The following is a 19,573-nucleotide window of genomic DNA, read 5'->3' as shown; positions in this document are numbered from 1 at the left end:
TATTTGTAGCCCACCCACCTGACTGGGTTGCCCCAGCCACTCTGGGCACCTTCCAACACATATAAAAACATCAAGAATCCAGCTTTATAAGCTTCTCCAGAAGGCCTCAGGGGTAGGGCTGGGAGAGATGCCCCTGTCCATGAAATCCAGGGCAGCTGCTTCCAGTTAGCATAGACCAGGCATCTCCAAACTTCGGCCCTCCAGATGTTTTGGACTACAATTCCCATCTTCCCTGACCACTGGTCCTGTTAGTTAGGGATCATGGGAGTTGTAGGCCAAAACATCTGGAGGGCCGAAGTTTGGGGATGCCTGTGAGAGACAATATTGAGCTGGTTGGACCTGTGCTCCAACAGCTTCCTATGTACATACCCTCCAACTCCCGGTAAGAAAAAGACGGGATCAGCAGCGGCGCGGCACCGGAAGTCACTTCTACGCATGTCTGGAAGTGACTTCTACGCATGTCTGTTCCGGTGCCGCTCTGCCTGATTTCCGGTGCCCAGACATGGGTGGAGCGGCACCCGAAATCGGTTCTGCGCATGTTCTGAGCCTCCCTGGCAGATAGGAAATCTGGGGGATTTACGGGATTTTTCTCTATTCGGGATAACAGCGGGAAACGGGTTTAAATACGGGGGTTTCCCGCGAAAAAACGGGAGACTTGGCAGCTATGCCCATGTTCATCTGAAGAGCAGACGGAGCTCAGCACATCATGGCTAGTACCTGTAACATCACCAGCTCAACCTTCTCTCACCCACCTTGACCTCCAGAGCAATTTTGTCACTGGTGGAAAAGGGGGTTGAAGGTGTGCAATGAACGACTGTTCATATAACCAGTGATAATAATAATAATATTTATACCCCGCCCATCTCCAGGCGGCATACAGCATAATATAAAAACATAAGGAAAACAGCAAGCATAAAAAACCTCCTGATACAGGGCTGCCTTCAGAAGTCTTCTAAAGGTTGTGTAGTTACTCATCTCCTTGACATCTGACGGGAGGGTGTTCCACAGGGAGGGCGCCACCACCGAGAAGGCCCTCTGTCTGGTTCCCTGTAGCTTCACTTCTGCCAGTGAAGGAACCGCCAGAAGGCCCTCAGAGACGGACCCTGGTGTCCGGGGTGGAGACGCTCCTTCAGGTATACAGGGCCGAAGCTGTTTAGGGTTTTAAAAGTCAGCACCAACACTTCGAATTGTGCCTGAGAATGTACTGGGCGCCGGAAACATCACTGGAAGGAGCCTCAACGATGACTTGGAATGGAAGCCCAGTGGCAGGTTAATTTTGGCGTCGTGCTGGGTGCTGCTGAAATTCGAAACCCCCAAATAAGATATTGCGGCTCACCTCTTCCAGTCATCCTGGTCCCGCTCGTCTCCGGACTCCACGGCCGTGGTGTAGTCGGTCTCGTACTGCGATTCCTCGAGTTCGGGGTTCCTCCTCCGCCTACGCCCTTTGCGGCCGGAGGGCTTGCTGGCGCTCTCCCGCGCGTTCTCTTCCAGCGTGCTGGAGCTGAAAGTCCAGGCGGGGTTGGCTGTCTGCGCGTAGGAAGGCGGGCTGGAGAGGAGACCCCCCATGGTTACACGTGGGTAAAGCTGGAGTCAGCTGGGAAACGGCAGCTGCCCTTTGGGGACTCATAGGGCAGAAGGAAGGGAGCTTGACAGCAGGGGGCGCCAGCGCTTACGACAGGCTTGTTAGCAATTTAACTCCTCCGAGGCTGCATTTTGTGATGAGTGGAAATCACATGGTCTGTCTGAGAGGAAGCGTGAGAACTGGATATAGTCCTATCTGTATGTATTATGTGATGTACTTTCAATTTTGCCTGTTCTCTCTCAGAGCTGGATGAGAGAGAGCACCATGATTCTGTGTCTGTGTAATATAGTGTAAATAAATAGTTTAGAAACGGTGGCTGCCTTTGGGGACTCATAGGGCAGAAGGAAGGGAGCTCGACAGCAGGGGGCGCCAGAGCTTACAGAGGCAAAGCCAATTTAACTCTGCTTTCGTTCCCATCCCATACCCTCCAAGTGTCCTGATTTTCCAGGCACTGTAGCAGAATTACAGAAGCTGTTCTGGTATGCGATTTGATCCAGGAATGTCCCGGTTTTCCTTGCTCGTCCCCTCCACATCTCGGAAAGCAATTTAAAGTGGGGGAGAGATCAGATCGCCCCCTCCTGTCCTTTTTGGAAACATGAGTATTTGTGTGTGTGTGTGTGTGTGTGTGTGTGTGTGTGTGTGTTTGTGCAGGTGCAGAAACAGAGTCCTATTTATAATGATAATATAATAATAATATAATAATAATTTATTATTTATACCCCACCCATCTGGCTGGGTTTCCCCAGCCACTCTGGGCGGCTTCCAACCAAATATTAAAAACAGTACAGCATCAAACATTGAAAACTTCCCTAAACAGGGCCGCCTTCAGTTGTCTTCCAAAAGTAAAATAATTGAATATATTCAATTGAAAATAATGAAGTTCCTGCACCAAATGAAGGAAATCTTGAAGCTGGCATACGAAGTCCTTCCTATAATTTTGAAGGGACACTGTAACAAATCCACGACACATTTCATTGCAATGCTTCCGCAGCCAGCCAATTATTAGGAAACATGTGGAGTGTTGATCCCTTTATTGTAAATGGAGCCTCACACTGCCTACTCGGAAATAAGTCCCACTGTATTCAATGGAGCTTACTCCCAGGTAACTGGGTAAAGACTGTGCTGCACCCCAAAGCATTTTTACTCAGAACTAAGTCCCACTGAGTTCAAGAGGATTTACTCTCAGGTATGGACATGATCATTTTCACAGTTTCCGTTGTTCTTTGATATCGTAGAATCGTAGAGCCAGAAGGGACCATGAGGGTCATCTATCCCAACCCCCTGCAATGCAGGATTCTTTTGCCCAACGAGAGACTCAAACCCACGACCCTGAGATTAAGAGTCTCGTGCTCTACCCACTGAGCTACCCAGCTAATAATGATAACAAATCCTACAAGTGTTTTTTAAGCGCAGAGTTAAACTGCAAGCGGGACCTGAACCCAAGACCTGAACGCACTCCCTTCCTGTGCCTGCGATTCAGAAGCATCGCAGCTGTGACGGCACAGCCCTCGATAGCCCCCTCCTCCCCCATGACTTTGTCCGATCCTCTTTTACAGCCATCACGATCGGTGGCCGGTTGCTGCCTCCTGCGGCAGAGAGTTCCACAGTTTAACACTGCGTGTTTAAGCCCGTTACTCCGCCACAAATCAAGCATTATGCAAGAGGGAGAAAAACAAATCTCTAATCTTCACAATGCACCACTCAAAGCAACTCCATTTTCTCTGCTCACCTGCTCTGGCTTTCACCTGGGTAGTAGCCATTCCCGGAGACCTTGTAGTTGTAGGGGCTGGCTGGAGCATGTGTGGGGCTCATCGGCTTTTCGGAGTAGTTCAGGGTCGCTGTCTCATCATGGGTGCTGGTCCCGTCGGTGACATTCTTCACCTGCGAAAGGAACGAAAAGCGTTGTTTTGGTGCCAGCTGAAACCTTCCCCTGGACCGGGGACCTTCTGGGACGTGGTTTTGCCTCTTGGGTAAGCACGGGCGAATAATTCCAAATTTCCACATTTCTCTGCCACAACCTGGTTAGAGCGTTGGACTAAGGAGCTGGCAAACCAGGGTTTGAATCCCCACTCGGCCAGGTCTCCCTGGGTGACCTGGGTGGGAGCAGGCCCTGACTCTCATCCTAACCTACCTCACAGGGTTGTTGTGGGGATCAAATGAGGAAGGGGGAAACCATGATATAAAATAAAATTATACTTGCTGCTTCTGGTTTGTTTTTTTAATAAAAAGTTGTCATGAAAATTCACCGCAATTTTGGTGCAGATTCCTCTGTATCCAGACACTTGTTTTTGCAAAGCAAGTTCCCTAATACAATGCATTTTTTAAAAAATTGTTTAAAAATGCACTCTTAGACACACTTCCCCTTCTGTACAGGTTACTTGGCTGTGGAACCGCATGACAAAATCTGGAGAGGTGTGGATTTGCCCCTTGTAATTCTCAACAACCCTGCAAGGTGGGTTAAAGGTGACAGGGACTAGTCTGCATGGTCAAACTCTGTCAGGGATTCTTTAGCTGCAACGCCCGCACTGCAGGGGGTTGGACTGGATGACCCTTGAGGGTCCCCTCCAACTCCACAACCCTGCTTTTTCTTCCTGCTTTTTAGCTGCTTCTTCCGTGCCAGGGTCTGATTGCTCAGCAATGACTTCAACTGGGGGGGAAGAGGGTGCAGCTGCTTCTCCCCGTCCGTCCCCCCCGCCCCTTTTCCTCCTTTCCTTCCGGGCTTTTTTACAGAGCGACGACCCCCTGGGGCTCCAGAGGCTTCAAAGGATCTCCTGCCAGTCTAAGGAAGCCGTCTGTCAAAGCGGAATCATGTTGCAGAGAAGACCCAGTGGGACCAAGGGACATTATTCAGGCCCCATCTGCCCTATTGCATTTAAAGAAGCATTGTGCCACTTTAAACATGGCTCCCCCCCCCACCGCAAACAATCTTGGGAACTGTAGTTTCCTTAAAGGGTGCTAGAAGACTCCTCTTCTGCCTCCCAGAGCTACAGTTTTTAGAGCGGTTCAACCACTGCTTTTTTTCTTTAACAATATATTTAGGGGTTACTCTCATTTTGACTCAAGAAAACCACCATTTTATAGTTCAATTTGGGATAAATTCAGTAAATGGACAAAAGTACAAAGGTTCACCAAAAGTTTTGGGGTCTGCATACTCCTGTGTCCCCCTCCCCCCCCAAGAACAAAAGCCCTCGGTTCAACCGCCAACCCCTCTCCTTAGGGAGCTCTGGGAATTGTCACTCTGTCAGGTGAAGAGGCCCGATAGCTCAGTCGGTCAGAGTGTGGTGCTGGAAACGCCAAGGTTGCAGGTTCGATCCCCGTATGGGACAGCTGCATATTCCTGCCTTGCAGGGGGCTGGACTAGATGTCCCGCAGGGTCCCTTCCAGCTCCACCGTTCTGGGCGAAACCAAGCCAGAGGTACATTTTCAAAGGCCGCAGATCGCCAGATCTTCCAGCAAAGAGCGTGAAAACGAACGACATGTGAAGTCTGTTCTGCCTGCCTGCCCTTGAGTTCTGAAACATCTTTGACACATGCGACCCCTTTCCTTGCATCCCTGACTCCCTGCTTATCTCTGCCCCTGTTGTACAAGGAGTCACAGGATGTCTCGATGCATTCTTTATCTGTTCCTTGTCCCCGTGGGCATCCTTGAACTCCCTTTGCCAGGGAGGAAAGAGTTAACAGGCTCCTTGCCCACTGGACTCTGGGACTGAGGCCCTTCCCCAGAAAATGAGGTGGAATGATCTTAAGGAAGTCCAGGGGACCTGGAACGAAATATCTCAACAACAGTTGCTTTCAATTTCTTTCTTTTGACCCCCAAGTGCTCAGTAGAAGCTGTCAAAATCGGCAGTCATTTGAAAACTAGGAAATTAAATTTAAAAAATCAACATCAGGGAGTACCTTTCATGCGGTTAATGAGTCTATTTTGCAAAATTACAAAGAACGAACCTTTTGCATTTTTTTAAAAAAAATCTAAACTAAAGCAAGTTTTCTTGAAAACTTTTTCAGCACTTCCTTCTCAAATTCCTCCTTTGCCCCCCCCCCATGCACACTCAGTAAGGATAGCCCATCGAGGTCTTTACTCTCTGCAATGTACTGAATGACCGCTCTACGGTACAAGCAGTGCATGGCTGAGAAAGTATTCTGATTATTTCTACTGAGCCTGTGGTAAATTGCAGTCAAACATAGCTATACACAAGCACTAGTTAGTGCATGAAGGGGTTAAGACCACAGAGGTAGACTTCCTAGACTCAGCTTCCTATCCAATGAGGGACGAAGTGAAGCCTTCTCTTCCTGTTCCCCATCTCTCACCGAACTGACCAAGGCAGATGTGCCTAAGCGAGCTCCAAGCTTTGAGCATCCGTTTGAAGCTCTCCTTCTGTATCTTCTACCCAGGAGTATTCTGCCTGTGTTCTCCTTGCTGCTGCTTGGATGAACGCGCAAATCTGACGTTTTTGTAAGTAAAGTGTTTTAAATTTACTTAACTGTTGTGGTCTGTTCATTGCAAGAGGGGTAGAAAGAGAGGAGCGCTGTTTGCATGTATCCAAACATGATATGAAAAGGGTTTAGTATTCCCATGCTATACAGCTTTTGTGAGTTTAAACACTGCTCCTGCTGGTGAGTAAATTGAGCCCTGCGTTATGAATCCAGGCACCTAACTAATCCTTTTGTCATTTACCCCCCCCCCACTTGTTTCACAAGGATTCACTATTTTCTTCCCCTAGAGCCATTGCGGCCGCTAACCATCAATACCCCTCTCCTCCTCCGATCCTCTTAAAAGCCATCTAGCTTGGTGGCCATTTCAGCCTCCTGTGGCAGGGAGTTCCGCAGTTTAACTATGACCTGCGAGGTTTATTATTGTGCTGTGAACAGTGGGGACAAGGAGGCTTTCCCACCCCTCCATCATGAGGGCCACATTCACTTGAGGAAATCTTTCTGGGGGGGCCACTCAGCAACTCACTGCCTGGAATTATTTCCAAAGGAGATCCCTGGGGGAGAGCAAACTTGTGGCACTCTGCATGCGAGGCGGGGGCTGTACCATTCGAGAGCTATGGTACAGGCCTCTCTGCTTTGGTTTGGCTGATCTACACGCTCAAATCCTGACTCAGTACTCTTGAGGCTGCAGAAGTTTGAGGTCCACCTTGTCCAGCAATTTGCTGCAAGGATCTCAGCAACCCGGGGGGGGGGTGTGTCTTCCGTCTCCCCACCCCTCCTGAAATTGGGCAGAGGTTTCTCATACTTGCTCTTTGCTTTGGGGGGGGGGGTACCCCAAACTGCAGGGTGTTTGGCAGACTCGAATTCTCAGAGCATGAAATTGTGTGTCAAATGTGCATCGGGGGCCTGGTTAATCATTGACGCAACCGAAACCAGCGGGTATCGCAAGCAAATAGCGCACAGCGAGAGTCTCTTTCAAACACATACAGATTTCCCTCCCTGTTGAACGTCGCAGGCCAAAATCTCACCTGTTGATGCCTTTGCAAAACAATTTAACAAGAGGTGGTGATGTCCAGCGATTTGCATGGTTTTTTTAAAAAAAGGACTGGCTTTCAAAGAGGGCGTCTCTCCCAGCCCTGCTTGGGGGTTGAACATGGGACCTTGTGCATGATTGACTGTGGAGCTGTAACCCTACCTTAAAATAACATAAGCTTCTAGTCCTCATGTGAGATTTAATAGGAACACAAAAAGCTGCCTTCTGCCAACCCACCCACTGGATCTATCTGGCTCAGCCTCGCTGATGAAAGCTGTTGAATTAGCTTTCCAGCGGTCACATGCCACTGGTGGGTGGGGACAGAAGGGAAAGTGGGCGGAGCAACGAAGCTAAATACAGTAATACCTCGGGTTACGAACGCGATCCGTTCCGGATCGCAGTTCGTAACCCGAATAGTTCGCAAACCGAGCGCGATGGGCGCCGCCATTTTGCGCATGCGCAAAGCGCGCTTTTCGCGCTTTTCGCATGCGCAAATCGCGCGTGGGGCGAAAACACTTCCGGGTTTGCGCAGTTCGTAACCCGAACTGTTCGCAAACCGAGGTGGTCGTAACCCGAGGTACGACTGTATCGCCTTTGGTTTCTGCAAACACACAACTCTCTCTCTCTCTCCTCCATCCAGGCCAGCAAGCGGAAAGATCAAAGTTCAAGGATGCATTTCTAGCCTGGGAAAGAAAGTCAAGAGGGCTGGGGAGGGGTGTGGCCTGAGGAGAGGGGGTATGGCTGGAGGAGGTTTCTGAGGGCCAGATGGAGAGATCAGGAGGGCCACATTTTAAAGAGCAAAAGAGCCGCCCTCCTAACAATGCTGCTGTGGCGGAATGGGTCAGTGTGTCTTGCTGCTGACCAGAAGGTTGGTGGTTTGAGGCCACCCAGGAACGGCTGTGGGTAGGATTCCTGCATTGCAGAGGGTTGGACTAAATGACCCTTGTGGGTCCCTTCCTCCAAATATACAATTCTCTGGTTCTCTGGTTCCGTTCCAGCTTTTCAGTTCTATGATTCCTGGAGGCCCCCTCAGCAACAGGCCTTGAATTCTCCACTGTCCTTTGGAAGAGGAAGGAGAGAGAGAGAAGGGGGTTGTGGAAGAGCTCCTCGGCCCGGACAACAGCCCCACACTCACCCATTCCTCCACGTTGGGTCCTTCCTGGAACGCCAAGGGCTTGTCCCAGTAAATGTTGGGCTTCCCGTACTGCCAGATCTTCTGACGCGTCTTGTGGGCGAAGAAGCAGATGACGCAGAGGAGGATCACAAGGACAAACCCACAGACGATGGCGATCGCCTGGTTTTTTGCGTGGGGGGGGGGGAGAAGCCAGGGAAAAGAGTGTTTATAGCATCAAACACCAAGGTTTTCAGGCCTGGGAGATATAACAGCACACTGGTCTCTGAGCATGTGCAGAGCGCATTTCACTCCCCCCCCATATTTGGGATGCACATAAGTTTTTGGAGACGTGACTATTCTTCTACTTGCTAAAATGTATACCCCACTTGATTGTGAAAAAACAAAGCAAATCTCAAAGCAGCGCACAAAAAAGATGCAATTAAAACAATAATAATAATAATAATAATAATAATGACCTAAGACTTTCAGGGAGTTAAGATGACAATAAACTAAAAACAGATTAGAATTCACATCAGCTTCTCTGAATATATGGGCAGGCTTTTCTAAGCAAGAATGTTTTCAGGCACCGAAAGGAGCACAGCAAAGAAGCTTGCCTGAAATCAATCGGCAGGGAGTTTCAAAGTTAGGCTGCTGCCGTACTCAATGGCAGAGTACTGTACTTACAAAGGTATTTTATATGGTACCAGTAATAAGGTTGGTTCCGCACAATGAAGTGGCCAAGGGGGCAAATATGGGGCGAGGTGACCTCACAGGTAAACAAAACGAGGTGATGACTCATTGGAATGTGAGAAGCTCTGATTGGACCAGAGTGTAGCTGGTCCCCACTACGATTGGGAGGATGGAAGGCAAAGGAGCCCAACACTAGGCGGAGCCAGTCAATGAAAGGCAGAGCCAGAGCCTGCGGAGGGCGGAGCCAAATGACACTCATTTTCTCCCACTCTCTCCCAAGTCCTTCCAGGCCGAAGAGGAGGGAGCGGATTGGCTGAGAGCAGACTCGTGGGACACAGCCCCATTCGACCTAATGGTTCAGCTCCACCTGGACTGTGCGTAACGACTGGGCGACTCACGAGTCCCCCATGGCCATTCGCCCTGCATTGGGTGAGGATCGCACCCAGGCGCTCTTATCTTATCTGCCCCGCTGGGCAGTTTCTGGGTGTGCCCAATTTAATGGACCGATTGTTTTGCTGCCCGGCCCCGAAACCGACCTCTCCGATTTGTCCTTTTGCTTTGAAACAAAATAGGTTCCTGGTGTTTGCTTTTAAACCAGCCTGCCTCTTTTTCCTGGGGCAGCACCTCTGAGCAATACAGAAAAGCAACAGAGCAGAGGCAGCTGGGGCAGAAGTTACCACATACCCAACTCGCCCCCATCCTTTCTCCCTGGGAATCTTCCTCCAGGCAGAAAAGTGGGCTTCTGAAATCCTACAGGTGCCATCCAAGCGGTCATGAGGTCTAGCAACCTGCCTGAATCAAGACGAGCACCAAAAGACTGAGGAGAATGAATGGAGGGGGAACCAGCAGCCCCAGCCAGCTGTCCCCAGTGGTCAGGCATGATGGAAGAAGACCAGGCATATCTGGAGGGCATCAGGGTCAGGGAAGTTTGCTTAGAGCAGGGATAGAGGCTCTCCCAACGTCTCTGGACTACAACTCCCAGAAACCCCTGGGTCCAGCATGGCTTGTAATCCTGGATGAGTTAATCTTCCATGGGCCACATTGGATCCCCTCTCTGTCTTTTGCTCACACCAGCTAATAATAATAATAATAATAATAATAATAATAATAATAATAATATATTATTTATACCCCGCCCATCTGGCTGGGTTCCCCCAGCCACCCTGGGCGGCTTCCAACAAAACATTAAAATACAGTAATTTATTAAAGATTACAGGTAGGTAGCCGTGTTGGTCTGGATCGAAGTAAAATAAAAAAATTCCTTCAGTAGCACCTTAAAGACCAACTAAGTTTTTATTTTGGTATGAGCTTTCGTGTGCATGCACACTTCTTCAGATGCATCTGAAGAAGTGTGCATGCACACGAAAGCTCATACCAAAATAAAAACTTAGTTGGTCTTTAAGGTGCTACTGAAGGAATTTTTTTATTTTATTAAAGATTAAAAGCTTCCCTAAACAGGGCTGCCTTAAGATGCCTTCTAAAGGTCTGGTAATTGTTGTTCTCTTTGACCTCTGGTGGGAGGGCGTTCCACAGGGTGGGTGCCACTACCGAGAAGGCCCTCTGCCTGGTTCCCTGTAGCTTTGCTTCTCGCAGTGAGGGAACCGCCAGAAGGCCCTCGGAGCTGGACCTCAGTGTCTGGGCAGAACGATGGGGATGGAGACTCTCCTTCAGGTATACTGGACCGAGGCTGTTTAGGGCTTTAAAGGTCATTCTGCGAGGAACTATAATTACTATTATTAGCTAATTTTATTGGTTGCTGCTTCTGCTTCTTTTTTTGCCGTGGCGACTCACAGAACGACTTACAAAAAACAACACACACACACCTTAAAAGCGGGGTCGGGGGGGGGGGAATACATCAAAACAGCCCACCCACTCTAAAGGGCCATGTAGATAGCTAAAAGCCCAAGGCCTGTGTGAAATGGAAGGATTTTGTTAGGTCCTTGAAGATACAGTGGTACCTCGGTTTAAGTACACAATTGGTTCCGGAAGTCTGTACTTAACCTGAAGCGAACTTTCCCATTGAAAGTAATGGAAAGTGGATTAATCCGTTCCAGACGGGTCCGTGGAGTACTTAAACTGAAAGTACTCAAACCGAAGCGTACTTAAACCGAGGTATGACTGTATCTAGCATTGTGTCAGGGACTGGCTGGATCCAGAGGAGGGGTGGGGAACCACCAGCTGGGGAACCCCCAAGGGAACCCCCAGGGGAAGAAGGCTCAGAAGCCAGGGGATTTGTGGTGGGACAACGACAAGTGGTCGGAGGGAGAAGCCACAGGGAGAGGAGGTGTCAGAAGCTGAAAGGGGAACAGGGTTTCGTGAGCAGGGAGGTTTGGTAGCAGAGAGACGTCCAGAACCAGAAGCAGGTTGGAGAGGACAGGTGCCAAGTGTCAGAGATGAGACAAGCTGTCAAAGAAGTCTGGGGTCTCCCCCTCCTGCTGCAACCAGCTCCCCTCCCCTCTGCTCTCCCAGAACCAGAAGAGGTGTGAAAAGAGCGGAGGAGAGATAAACAAGGGGAAGAAGTCTCAAGATTGCTTCAGAAAGATCCAGGAGAGGAGGAGATGACTTAAGACAGTGGTGGGAAGAACCTTCAGTTCTTGCAACTGACCTCCAGGTGGTAGACCTGCTGTGATCACTAGGCCTGCACCGTTTTGGTTTCTTTGAATGAAAGAGTTCACTGAGAGTGGTGTTTTTTAAATTGCTGGCCTGACTCTGGCTGTTGACGGGATGGCGCCAGGCAAGCCACTCTGGGGAGAGTGTCCCACAAGTGGGGAACCTCCACAGGAAAGGCCCTGTTTCCATGTTGCCGCCCTCGGGACCTCCCTTACCTCCTGAGGGTCCACTATGCAGTAGTGGTAGAGGTATTGGTTGGTGTAGAGCCCCGTGGTGTAGACCGAGTTGCACATGGCCAGCATGGGGTTGACGTAGTAGTTGCTGGACATCTGAGCCCGCGGGTTGACCCCCACGACGTAGACGATAGAGGCAATCAGCATGACGAACGCCATGACAACACACAACACCAACACCACCAGGTAGAACCTCCGGGAGCGAGAGCCGCTGGACTTGGTGAGGCTGGTGATGGCGAGCGCCAGCAGGGCGATGAAGCAGAGGATCGACATGGCGAGCATGAAGCCGTTGGCCGAGCGCGGGTTGGCCATGCCTCCGTAGTACCCCATGCCCATCCCGCTGTAGGTGCCCCCGCCGTAGACTCCCATGCCTCCGCCGTAGTAGCCACCCATCGAGCCCCCGTAGAGATTGCCATAGCCGTAGCCGTACTCCCAGGCCAGGGTGGAGGCCACGCAGCCAAAGATGGTGACACAGAGGAGGGCCCCCACGCCCTCCAGGATCCTCACGATCCCGGGGGGAGAGTTCCACTTGTAGAAGTGCTGTGGGACGTCCTCGATGTAGTAGGAGCCCGGCGGAGGGGAGTGGATGTCGTAGCCGTAGTCCTCACCGGGGGGCCCATAACCGGTGGGCGGGCTGTTGTAGGGCTTCTTGGTGCTATACATGCTTCGGGGTGGGGTGGGGGCTGGCAGCCAGAGCGTCACGGACCCCTGGGAAGGACCTTCGAGGAGGAGGAGACCTGGAGAGGAACGCAAAGGGATATGCTGAGCATCTCTCAGAGCTTTTCATTTGGGCAAGTGAAGGCGATTACCAAGGCATATTTGAATACATAATAATAATAATAATAATAATAATAATAATAATAATAATGACAATTGATTACAAAAGTGTATTTGAATACACACCCTAAATAATAATAATAATAATAATAATAATAATAATAATAATAATAATAATATAATAGATTATTTTCCAGCAGGAACTCGCTGGAACTCAGGTGGGTGCCATTGCCCTTATAAGAGAAGGAGGCATTCATGGTGAGTTCCAGCACCTCTAGAAAATAATAACTAATAATTATAATTATAATAAATACTGTAATAAATAATAATAATAATAATAATAATAACAACAACAACAACAACAACAACAACAACAACCCATCTGACATGGTTGCCCCAGCCACTCTGGGAGGCTCCCAATGAAATATATATATATGTATGTATTAAAAGGTGGTGGATTGATTATTTATTATTTGTTCCCTGGTGCAGTGAGGTCAACAAGGTTGGTGGTTTGAGCCCACCCAGGGCAGGATTCCTGCATTGAAGCGGGTTGAGCGAGATGATCCTCTGGAAAAAAACCACGAACCGATGTGGAAACGTGGGCAGCTGAACTTTCATGAGGGAGAAACGCCCTTATGGAAATTCATCCGTGTTTTAGCATATGCAAACACGTTTTCTTTCTGCAAAGCAGTTCCCTGCTACTCTAATTCAGGCACGTCCAACAAGTAGATCGTGATCTACCGGTAGATCACTGGACGTCTGTGGTAGATCACTGGTAGATCACTGGCTCCCCCCAAAGAAGCTCAACAACTTTGGCTCCCCTAAAAATCTCAAAATTTTAGCCCTTCACCCCCAAAACAGGGCTTTCTTCCCGCCTCAGAAAAGCTCAACTCTGACCTGAACCCCTAAAAAATGGGCCTTCCTCCTTCCTAAAAAATCTCAACAACTTTGACCTGAACCCCTAAAAAACAGGGCTTTCCTCCTCCCTAAACAACTTTGACCTGAACACCCCAAAAGGGGGTAGATCACTGCCAGTTTTTAACTGTGAGTAGATCGCAGTCTCTTCGGAGTTGGCCATTCCTGCGTCAAATTCATCTTTCGGTTTCCACACAAATACGATGCATTTTTGTACACCTCACTTTGCTGCAAATTTGGAGAGGAGCAACTTCTCAACGACGGTGGTGTTGCTGTTCACGTATTGTTTCAAAAACGAGGTGAGCTGGTGGCCCTTTGAATGCAAACTGAATCAAGACCCTCCTCTCATCCCCCAATCCCTGCTTGGAGATGCCAGAGATCAAACTTGGGACCCTTTCCTCCCCCGAGGAGGCCATTGCCTCCCCCCACCCCACAGCATAGAAGCCAGGGTTCAAATCCTTCCGCTTGGCCATGAAGCTCACTGCCCCACAGCTGCAGTGCCTCTCACAGCCTAGCCTATCTCACAGGGTTGTTGTGGGGATTAAACGAGGAGAGGGAGAAAACCACGCCCAGGCCAGCCCAACTTCTTGCAGAGAGAGAAAAAGGTGGGAATACACATGCAACAAATAAACGAACGAAAATCCTGATCGCTGAGCCTGATTGTTGCAAGAAGGGGGTCAATTATCCCCCCTCCTCCTCCTTTCCCTGCAGCAGCTCAGAGCTCCCCAGCCTCACAAAAGAATTGTTTGCAGTTTCTCTTACCCCTGCCAGCCGTCCCGCTGGTGACCTCAGGCCCAGAGCACCAGTCGGGCCACCCCCTCGGGGTCCCTTTCCTTCCTCTCTCTCCAGCACCTGGATCTCAAAGCCGTTCCTTGCGAACACAAAGCGAGACACTGAAGCCCAGCTCTCGCCTTTCACCTGCTAAATAAATGATCCACTTGCTCTTGTTTGCGTGCCCTGCTGTCGTCCGCCCAGCGCATGGCAGGACAGGAGTAGTCTCTGAATGGGACAAGACTTCCTCCCTAGGGACTAGCAGCCGGCGACACCTCCCAGCATTCAGAAGTTCCTTCCTCTCTCTCTCTCTCTCTCTCTCCTCCAACCCTCCACCAATGGAAGGAGGCACAAAAGACTGAATCCTCGAATTCGGCCTCCGGGCAATTTGGTTTTTGTCAAGCGAAGCTGTGCAATTAAAGGCCGTTTGCAAAATTGTAGCCAAGGCCTTAAGGCTGGTTGTGGCAGCATCCTGTCCAACATTTAAGCAGAGGCTTGACAGCCATATGTCAAGAATGCTTTGATGGTGTTTCCTGCTTGGCAGGGGGTTGGACTGGATGGCCCTTGTGGTCTCTTCCAACTCTATGATTCTATGATTTCTCTGATGGAAATACAGTGGTACCTTGGTTCTCAAATGCCTTGGTACTCAAACAACTTGGAACCCAAACACTGCACTGCAAACCTGTAAGTAAATGTTCCGGTTTGCGAACTTTTTCCAGAAGCCGAACATGCTCTGTTTGGAGTGTTAACACTTCCGTTTTGAGTGTTACGCTTGAGGTCTGTCTGTTTTTGCTATTTATTTTGCATTTTTGTTTTTGAGGCTTTTTTTGTGAATGTGTGGAACCCAGTTTAGCTACTGATTGATGGATTGATTGATTGGAGTACATTGATTATTGCTTTCATTTTATGAATCAATGGTCTAGTTAGATAGTAAAATTCATGTTAAATTGCTGTTTTAGGGGTTGTTTTTAAAAGCCTGGAACGGATTAATCCATTTTGCATTACTTTCTATGGGAAAGCGCACCATGGTTTTAGAACGGACTTCTGGAATGGATTAAGTTTGAGAACCGAGGTACCACTGTAGGGATGTCCTATCTACACCAGGAAGCTCCTCCTGGGTTTGATGTCCTGGCGCACATGGATGTCATCTACACATCAGCCTCGGTCAAGTTGAGCCAATGGCAACCTCTCCACCTCACCTACCTCGCAGGGTTGTTGTAAAGAAAAAAATAACGTGCGAGGGAAGGGATCGTGTGCAACACCTCCCACAGATAAACAGAATTGAAATAAATTTTTAGCAGTAAGCTGGCTTGAGTCCCCATCAAGGAAAAAGGTGGGATATAATAATAATAATAATAATAATAATAATAATAATAATAATGGTGGAAATTATGGGGATGGTCAGGGAAAGAGAGCAGACATGAGGGGTGTGCGTGTCCCACTTTGCCTGCCCGAAATGTTAGAGGGTATGTGAATTTGTCTAAAGGTAAAGGGACCCCTGACCATTAGGTCCAGTCGTGACCGACTCTGGGGTTGTGGCGCTCATCTCGCGTTATTGGCCGAGGGAGCCGGCGTATAGCTTCCAGGTCATGTGGCCAGCATGACAAAGCTGCTTCTGGCAAACCAGAGCAGCACACGGAAACGCCGTTTACCTTCCCGCCGGAGTGGTACCTATTTATCTACTTGCGCTTTGACATGCTTTCAAACTGCTAGGTTGGCAGGAGCTGGGACCGGGCAACGGGAGCTCACCCCATCGTGGGGATTCGAATTGCCGACCTTCTGATCGGCAAGCCATAGGCTCAGTGGTTTCACCCACAGCGCCACCCACACCCGTGTGAATTTGTCTACTCCTCTTTTAATATCGCCCAGGTTGTTGGCCATCACTGCCTCCTGTGGGAGGGAGTTCCACAGTTTAACCGTGCTCTTCATGCACTTTCTTTTACCTAAATAAAAAAATTCCTTCAGTAGCACCTTAAAGACCAACTAAGTTTATATTTTGGTATGAGCTTTCGTGTGCATGCACACTTCTTCAGATACACTAGAAACAGAAGTGTCAGACCCTGCCTTTTACCTGCCTTCATTCTTCCAACATTGGATGCCCACCAGCTCTGGTCTCCTTACTATTCGCTTTCTCCAGGCCCCACACAATTTTGCATACTTCTATCATGTTCCCACTCACCTTTTGTCTAAAACTAAAACACTGCCAACTTTCTTCATAGGGGAGTCTCTCCATTGCTGCCTAAGAACAAGCCCCACTGAATTAAATATGATTTACTCCTGAGTAGACGTGGTTAGGGCTAAGGATGGATCTGTTGCTTTCGGTCCCGGTCCCCCCCGTTCCAAAGGCTACATTTCTCTCCCTGCCTTGAGGCTTCCAATTGACTGGCGTCTGGGATTTTTCAATTTGAGAGAGAGAGCACCGAACATATCCTCCACGAATGCAAACTGGCGATAAGGAATGTTTCTTTTCAGACCTTGCAAGCTGGGCTCTCCCCGACCGCCTGGCCGAGACCAGAGTTCCCAAAAGGCAACAATAATTTATCAGAGAAGGGAGCGATTTGCCAAACAATGGGTGCATTTCTGGGAGCTTGAGATACGCTCCCTGAGCTTGTTTGCAGGCTGCATTCCTTGCTGTTGCACGCTTTACCTTGCGTATGTGCATACATGGGTTTTCTAATTTAACTATTTTTAAAAGATGCCCCCCGTTCTGCTTTGCGGCCCTTGGATTTCTGAGCTGCTTGCAAGCTTTGTGGTTCAGCATCAAGTTTGGCAAAAGCAAACGAGAAAAGGATAAATCAAAACTCCCCACTTTAAAAAGTCGCTCAGAGCGAAGAAGGGGCAAAATCGGATTTTGGGCGGCTGCAACTCAAGAGCGTGGGTGCTCTGTTTAGGGATTGTATAAAGCACTTTCCCTGATTACTTTCAAGCTGGAGTCTCTCCCACTGATCTAGGGTCTTTCGCCCTAAAGAGAAATCAAGATTCTAGTCCTCACTGAGTTTAACTAGGGCTCTTTGCCCTCCTACACTGACTGGCAGCAGCTTTCCAGCATTTCAACTCAGTTTGTGATATATTTTTATAAGTCATTGTGAAAACTCAGTGGCATTTTTTTAAAGCACGAATTGTTCCTAATATACATATTTTGGATGCAATTTCTGCCCCATAGACACATTCCCTTAATTAAGGGAAATGAATTCCCTTAAATACTGTAAGGGAAAGGAATTCCCTTAAATAAGGGAAAGGAATTCCCTTAATACAGGCATCCCCAAACTGCGGCCCTCCAGATGTTTTGGCCTACAACTCCCATGATCCCTAGCTAAGAGGACCAGTGGTCAGGGATGATGGAAATTGTGGTCCAAAACATCTAGAGGGCCGAAGGTTGGGGATGCCTGCCTTAATAGAATGAATTCTAATGCTTTTTTTAAAAAATAAAAAAAATCTTTGGTACATTTTGCCCTCATCATATACACATTTTTACATGCATTAGTCAGCTGGAGAAGGAAAACTCTGGTCCTCAGCCTCTGATGCCTTGCAGGATCACTTCAGAAAAATAAAAGGCAAAGGAGTATACCACCACAAATCCAGAGTGGAGTCCCTAAAGTGTTTAGATGGTGCCAAGGTGGTGCCAAACATCTTGCTCTGCTTTCCTTTGGACCCCATCAGTGAAGCCAAGAGGGGGGTCTTCTCACTGGGGCAGCCCAGGACCTCCAGACACATGGCCCAGACTTGCACCCCAGGGACATCACTTGGGTGGTTTGAATTCACCCCCAGAGGTGCACTCCATTGTCTCTCAGATGCCAACAACAGCAACAATTCAGCTGGAGAAGTGCATTGCAAAATTTGGAGGTGTGAATTTTTCCCCCAAAGCAATTAACCCATATTAATTGCCTTCACATTCGCACAAAATTTTACTCATGTATAACATTCCCTTCATTACTTTCAATGGGTCACAGGAACGTGGGTCCTTGGGCCCATCAACCTCAGTATTGCCTGCCACTGACTGGCAGCAGCTCTCCAGGGTTTCAGACAGAAAGTCTCCCCCAGCCCTATCTGGGGATTTGAACTCCGGACCATGCGAAACAGGTGTTCTGCTTAGTTCCCTCGGATGCCCCCCCGAATTCAGATCAAATCAAATTTATTAAACGGTCACAGACCAGCTTCTGCCCCCCGAATTGTAGCATTATGAGAGGGGCAGGAAACACATCACTCTGACCACTAGGGATCGGTGAGGAATCTCAGTTTGTATTTAAACAGGAACCTACTGAAATTTCGCTTTTTTAAAAAAACGCCTGAACCGAATCACAGCTGCCCTTCAAAATTAAAAACCTATCCAAATTTTGCAATGCGGCTCTCCGGCCAAGGAATGCCCCCCCGCCCCCTGCCCCCCCCGCCCCAAAGTCACATAGGAGCTTATACATCTACATTCATATATTAGTGAAAGCAATATACCCAAATGCCATTGTCTATGGGTGCCATTTGAATTATGCCATTTGAATTATGGTGCTGGAGGAGACTCTTGAGAGTCCCATGGACTGCAAGAAGATCAAACCTCTCCATTCTTAAGGAAATCAGCCCTGAGTGCTCACTGGAAGGACAGATCCTGAAGCTGAGGCTCCAATACTTTGGCCACCTCATGAGAAGAGAAGAATCCTTGGAAAAGACCCTGATGTTGGGAAAGATGGAGGGCACTAGGAGAAGGGGACGACAGAGGACGAGATGGTTGGACAGTGTTCTCGAAGCTACGAACATGAGTTTGACCAAACTGCGGGAGGCAGTGCAAGACAGGAGTGCCTGGCGTGGCGTGTTCTGGTCCATGGGGTCACCAAGAGTCGGACACGACTAAACAACAACAACAACAACATGTTGGGTGCTCTACCACTGGGTCGATTTCCCTAAAAAATAAAGCAAGGTCCTAGTCCTCACTGTTCTAAGCAAAGGGCTGGTTTGAACAGGAACCTAGGAAGCCTCCTTTTGCTGAGACAGACCCATCTAACCCAGCATTGTCCACACTGACTAAGCTACACCCTTATTGGAAAGCGTCTACTCTTGAGTAGGGCTTAATGGCACGCCCCCTCCGTGCACCAGGACCCGCAAAGTTTTAGCTGCAAAAAGCAAACCCTCCCTTTCTGGATCCTTGCGTCAAGGGTGGGGAGGGCAGGAGGGGCACCCACGAAACAAGTTATTTCTCTTTCTCTTACCTGGATTTTCCTCCCTCCTGGATCCCTGGCCGGCGCCTATTCCCTTGCCTCCGGGAAGCTCATGATTGCAAAGGTTACCTTAATCACCACAACTTCCTGTTACCTTTGGAGCAGTGAGTCATGTGACCCTCTCCCCCCCCCCAGAAGGTGTTGGCTGCAGAGGTGCCCCCACCCTGCCCGCAGCTCCCCAAAGCACACACCTTTCTATTTATTTTCTAACCCC

At 49.0% G+C, this 19,573-nt stretch overlaps 1 protein-coding gene and 1 non-coding gene across 4 annotated transcripts in view; one reads left to right on the top strand and one right to left on the bottom strand.

Moving 5' to 3' along the window:
* Positions 1-19,573, bottom strand: part of LOC118087287 (occludin-like) — a 24,227-nt gene extending 4,654 nt beyond the window's left edge. The window contains exons 1-5 of one of the 3 annotated variants that reach the window (XM_060275405.1): positions 19,551-19,573; positions 11,675-12,429; positions 8,181-8,339; positions 3,312-3,463; positions 1,337-1,546 (exon numbers count right to left, since the gene is read on the bottom strand). In XM_060275405.1, the coding sequence (XP_060131388.1) occupies positions 1,337-1,546; positions 3,312-3,463; positions 8,181-8,339; positions 11,675-12,355 (1,202 nt within the window). In that variant the 5' untranslated portion in view covers positions 12,356-12,429; positions 19,551-19,573. Of the gene's footprint in view, positions 1-1,336; positions 1,547-3,311; positions 3,464-8,180; positions 8,340-11,674; positions 12,430-14,146; positions 15,446-19,350; positions 19,478-19,550 lie in introns of those variants that run through there. The other 2 variants (XM_035119810.2, XM_035119811.2) reach the window with 2 other exon arrangements.
* Positions 4,835-4,908, top strand: TRNAS-GGA (transfer RNA serine (anticodon GGA)). Its single transcript has one exon. It is a non-coding gene; the product is annotated as a tRNA-Ser (tRNA).

The sequence above is a fragment of the Zootoca vivipara genome, chromosome 6 (genome assembly GCF_963506605.1).
Source record: "Zootoca vivipara chromosome 6, rZooViv1.1, whole genome shotgun sequence".
NCBI lineage: Eukaryota > Metazoa > Chordata > Lepidosauria > Squamata > Lacertidae > Zootoca > Zootoca vivipara.
This window is presented reverse-complemented; position numbering and strand designations above follow the sequence as displayed.